Source organism: Acyrthosiphon pisum, chromosome X (assembly GCF_005508785.2).
Source record: "Acyrthosiphon pisum isolate AL4f chromosome X, pea_aphid_22Mar2018_4r6ur, whole genome shotgun sequence".
Classification (NCBI taxonomy): domain Eukaryota; kingdom Metazoa; phylum Arthropoda; class Insecta; order Hemiptera; family Aphididae; genus Acyrthosiphon; species Acyrthosiphon pisum.
Genome location: NC_042493.1, coordinates 80554037 through 80560036, shown reverse-complemented (window position 1 = coordinate 80560036; position 6000 = coordinate 80554037). Strand labels below are relative to the sequence as shown.

General features: G+C 23.4%; 1 protein-coding gene across 12 annotated transcripts in view; it reads left to right on the top strand.

Annotated features, from left to right (window-relative positions):
- Positions 1-2685, top strand: part of LOC100168796 (ELAV-like protein 3) — a 30299-nt gene extending 27614 nt beyond the window's left edge. For all 12 annotated transcript variants that reach the window (XM_029489995.1, XM_029489986.1, XM_029489985.1 and 9 more), the window contains 2 exons: positions 1915-2225; positions 2383-2685. In XM_029489995.1, coding sequence (XP_029345855.1) covers positions 1915-2225; positions 2383-2441 — 370 coding nt within the window. In that variant the 3' untranslated portion in view covers positions 2442-2685. The remainder of the gene's footprint in view (positions 1-1914; positions 2226-2382) is intronic.
- The last annotated feature ends 3315 nt before the right edge of the window (positions 2686-6000 follow it).

The window sequence follows — 6000 nt, the reverse complement described above, 5'->3', positions numbered from 1 at the left end:
AAAAGTTGTCCCGCGCAAAACAGTTTTTGGTATGTTGTACATATGTAAGACGGAGACAACACATGCGAGTGTAGCGTCCTCTTAATACAAGCCTAGAGAGACCTGTTTAAATAAAATATAAACAAGTATACATTTTCCTGAAATAACAAAAAGGTATTATACAGTAAAATTTCCATATAACAGTCACCGAAGCAACATATTTTTATTAATATTTTTAAGTGACTGTTAAGATTAACATGCAACACTTCCTGACGATCGCTAGATATAAATTTAAAAAAAAAGGTACATAATATTATGTACATACTATAAAATGTATTTATAACATGTGCAAATTAAAAATATGTTAAATATTAGAATTTAAAAAAATTTATAATGCATATTACAAAAATATTATAAATAAAAAAATTGAATAATATTAGTTTGTTCTAAACTAATTTTATTAGTCAAAACAATTTTCGAAATAATTTTCTCTTGTTTTTTTTTTTTACAAATTGAAATCATCTTTGAATAGTGAAAATTGCTAATTGTTTTATTTGATTCACAACTTTTTATAGCTTTCATTTTATTATTATCGTTAGATTTCCATGATTTTAAAACCATATCTTTATTTTTTTATTTAATCGTTAGGTTCAGTTATCCTTCTTCAAAATGTATATCTGCGAGAAAATATGTACTCTTCTCACATTTTCTTTTTTAAACCCAATAGCTAATTTTATTTTTTTTGAAGTATGTCCACTGGGAGGCTTCTTTACTCGATTTCCATGTCATTATTTTATTTTATTCATTATCATCAGTTAATAAGCTTATTATTTTAACTTGTAATAGATAACTTAATGAAAATTTTTTTGCAATGGTTAAGTGTTTTGGTTTGGATGCCATTGAAACTATTTACTTTGAAACAATTTCAATTGACATTGAACACTAATGAGTAATGAAACATGATAAAATACACAGACCTGCTATATTCATCAAGTTATGGTAAAAGTTTTATAAGATAACCTATAGATAGTCATAAATCATTTTGAAATAATTAATATTTTTCTATTTTTGATACTTATATTTTGACCGTTATTTAGAGTGCTTGCTATAAAGAAGTATAATATGTATATTTACATTTAATGTATTTTCCCCATAACACTTGATGGACTAAAACAAATTTGCTGTTACATAGAGGTGACCGTTAACGGAAGTTTTATTGTAATATGTATACTTAAGTACATTGTATAAAGTAATAATTTATTAAAATAAGGTATATAATAGAGTAAATATTTAACATTTAATCTCTTAGTCTTTACTAAATCTTAATTTATCTAAAAATCTATTGATAGTTTAAGTTATCTTAACAAGTATTATAAAGTTTATTTTTTTTATTAGATTTTAGTATGTTCTGGAAAATAATTTTAAAATTAGCCTCAAAAATTTAAATTATTGAATAAACCCAATTAATATTAAAATAGGTTTATGTATAATATATATTTTATTGACGTAAATAATGAAATATTTGGATATTGTAATTGTAAATAAGACTTTTTTCATAAAACGTTAAAAATTATTGTAACTGTAGACCGGCACTTTAAGCTTTGTAAGGATTTTAATTTTTAACAGAAATTAAGTTGGCATTATTATATTAAAAATATATAGGTAGCATTAAACTTTGGAATAAAATATAAAGTTCATTAAATAAGTTATCATAAATTTAATAAAATTAAAGCATATCAATTATCAACAATAATTTAAAAAACAAATTATGTCTTAAACCTTAAACACACAAATAGAATTCCTGTGAACGTCACCATTTAATAACTTTTTATCAAAACATTCTTTTTATTATATCAGTTTAATTGAGTTTAATAGTTTTCATTTAAAATTTGAAATAATTTGAATATTTAATTAAATGTAATGATTTGATTTTAGATACTCACCATTAGCCGGTGATCTGTTAGCAAATTCCATGTTACCTGGTAATTCAATGAATGGATCTGGCTGGTGCATATTTGTGTATAACTTGGCACCGGAAACAGAAGAAAATGTATTGTGGCAACTATTTGGTCCATTTGGTGCTGTACAGAGTGTTAAAGTCATTAGAGATTTGCAAACAAACAAATGCAAAGGATTTGGATTTGTCACTATGACTAATTATGATGAAGCAGTTGTTGCCATTCAATCTCTTAATGGATATACGTTAGGCAACCGTGTACTTCAAGTATCGTTCAAAACCAATAAAGGTAAAAATGATATTAGCGATTTAGAATATTTATTTCGAAACAAAATTTAAAATGAATGAAAATAATATGTTGGTGTACCGATGGTTAAGTGTAAAAAAACCGTTATGTATAAAAAATCAATACGCGATATTATAATAATACATGTTATAATTTTTAGGCAAAGGAGATGCATCCAGTTTGTTAATGTCTCTTGCTGATTCATTAACTGACTGTTAATAATTTCATCAATCTTCTTCGAATATTTTCAAATGTTTACATAATTCATTCTCCCTTCTAATACATCTTTAACTGAATTGCAAATTCGCTGAAATTTATCATGTCTAAAGAAGGTAAATTATGTTTATTTATTAATTATATTTTTAATTAGATACATTTAAATTAAATCGCGTGCACCATAATAACGTTATCAAAATAAACACTTTTCAAGGCATATTATAAATAATATACAAATTATAATTTTTTTTTTTTTTTTTTTTAAATGTTAATATTTCCTAAAACATTTTGTTAATGTTTGTGCAATATAATTATTATTGGTACCCATCTTATATAAAAAATTTCCCATTTTTCCTTTACTTTACTTTTGGAACAGATTTAAATAATAATTGCGCAAGCATATTGACTGATAGTGTTCTGTTCTATTTAACGTTGCTAGTCTAAGATATTCCTAATATTTTATATTTTAAATTTAAATTCGTAAATAATTTATAATATTTTCTTTTTCTTTTGTTGCTATTATTCCATTTATATGTGTGCGTGTATTATGTGTGTACATAACAATGTAAGTGTGTTTACATTAAATATAAATTCATTCGTGTTTACTATATATTTAGGTAAATATCATATTTACCAATTTACATAAAATGTCCATGAGAAGCTATATGTAAGTCATTGTAATATTTTTACTTTTTTACTCGCTCTTGAAATGCCATTAGGTACAAGAAAAAACAATACATTTTATGTACTTAATAAAAAATAATCTTATCTCCCCCCCTCACCCTCAATTAAAGACAATTTCTGATACAATTTCATATTTTTTGAATTTATTTTATTGTTTAATATTTTGAGTGAAAGTTGTTACCAACAGTTGAGAATATGAAAATGTAATGATTAAGAAACTATTGCAAGAACTATTATTCATAGAAAACTTGTTCATTTTGCATTTATTAATAATTCTGAGAGAATCGAGTCAATTTCTATAACGTACCTATGTAATATTAAGAACATATTTGTTTGTTTTTTTGTTGCTTATACGCAGTTGTGCGAGTACATAACCAAATTATTTGATTTATTTTACTTGCACAAAAACCAGTGTGATTATTGATCTCAATGAACAGTATTCAACACTGTTTAAAAACAATAACATATAAATCTAATTAGTACTGAATGTAGTACAGAATGTTATAACAGGTGGACTTATTGGAGATTATCTAACAAAGGTTAATAACTTCATTTAAAATCACAGGGTAATTTTATGAAGGCAAGTTTAATTCAAAAACAAAACTCTATCACTAAAAACTGGATATTTTTAATGTAATTTTTATTTAATACGCATTCTGGATTACATTAATTCTTCTCTACCTACAGATAAAGTTTATAGATAATATACCATTAAAATGAGAACAAATGATTTTTAAAATTTGATTCATAAATGTTACAGTTCTATCAATTACAATGTTAAAATATTCAAACTAAATAATTTATAAGCTACGGATAATTAAAATAATTCACTAACATCACATTTAATTTACTCATGAATCAATGAATCACATTAGAAAAATGCTTCTAAAATTGTTATTATTATCTCCAAAATCTTCTGTAAGTCCACCAAGTTTCTTCAAAATAAAATTTGAGTTTAATTTCTGCTTCTTTACTTTATTTAATTAATTTAAGGTCTTTTTAGTATCATTGTCCGTGTAGTTATAATTTAAAACATCAGTACCTGATTACGCCAGCTGTAACTTATATTTTTAGACCGAATTATTGGTCTGATTGATAGTTCCTTCATAATTTAACATTCCAGCACGGTGTTTGATAGTGAAAATAATATAATATACACGGATAATAAAAATAAAAGTTCATAAGTTTTTTATTTTATCAGCTATAATAAAAACGTATGGAATAAGAAAAGACTTAAATATAAATAATATAACGAGAAAGAGACTGAAATTAGTTATCAGTATACAAGTTAGGAAAATTACGTTAAAATGTTAAAGATATAGATCATAATATTAATACTAATCATGATATAATATACTCAATATTTCTTGAAGAGTTTCTGATTCCTTTAATAAAAGAAAACTGTCTCTATTTATTATAATCTGTAAGTATTCGTGTATCATTAATTCAGCCATTCTAGTTTAGTAGTTTGTATATATGACGCCTTATAAATCAAATTATCTAGTTATTATAATAGAAATGTAATAACTAATAAGTGTAAAATATATTAATAAATAAATAAAAAAATTAAGCAGATATGTTAATTAAAAACTATAAAACTATTGGTTAGATTTAAAAATAATGAACTTCTTTATGTTTATTAATATCTGCAATATGCATACAAAATAAATAGGTAGCTATTCAAAATATATTTATTATAGGTTTATAGAATTTTGTCAGTACTGCAATAAATAATAATATATTCTTTATAAATAATAATAACATCCATGCTGTAGGATATTGATTTATTATTTATATATTCAAGAAAAATATTATCAAATTGTATGTTACAAATAAAATTGTTGTTGATAAAATATAGAATAATGTTTGATACACTTATACGTATAGTTAATAATACTTATACATTTCTTAGATGTAATTTTTTTTTGCATACCTAGTAAAGTTTTTACAAGATTCTAGTCAATAGATAAGCATTTTTTAACTAATCTTAATTAAAAAAAAAAAAAAACAAAAATGTAATTTAGTTAAATTTATTCAAATTAGAACAGATAGAATTGTTTTATTGTAATATAGATATTTCATCAAAAATTGGTTCTGTGTGTATTTAAATTTACAAATATTGGAATAAGATTGATTATTTATTATTTACTGTTCAGTAAAATTTAAAAAATTTAGTGCTCAAATTAAATTCTTTCATGAACATTTTTTAAAACATAATTACCGAATTGCCGAATCTATTTTTATATTCGACGCTCAATCCATTCGGTTGAATATTCTCAGACTGTTGATTATGTATATGAATAACATCAATGTAATTGTTTTTTCTTGAATTTATAATGTGCAGTGCATGAACATCAAAATTTGTATTTGTAAGAATTTTGCAATAAATAAATCATTCATAATTAGTTAACATTTCCGGTAGGCTTTAAACGTACTTCAACTCAACTTCATTGAGCTATTTACTTAATTTTATAAATCTGTAGATACTAATGATTTTCCATTCGTTGTTGGACTTAATTCAATTATAAAATAATAAAATTATTTTCTCAGTAAATACATTTATATTTCAATGTATAAGTCAACGACATTGCTATTCAGTATTCTTATTACAATGAGTATGCAGCATGCACACAAATTTATCGGTTTCAAAATATTGTAAAAATTAAAAAGTCAATCAAAAGAGCAATTTTGCTTAATATACTCTAGTCATATATATAGGTATATCTGTATTTATTTTTCGTTTTTCGGTGCTAAATTATTCAAATATATCGTACATATTTTTTCTTTTCATGCTTTAGTTTATTTCGGTTAGGATGAAGGCCACTTTTTTGGTTGGTATTATTATATAAATGTATTATAAAAACACCTAGAGTTTTTT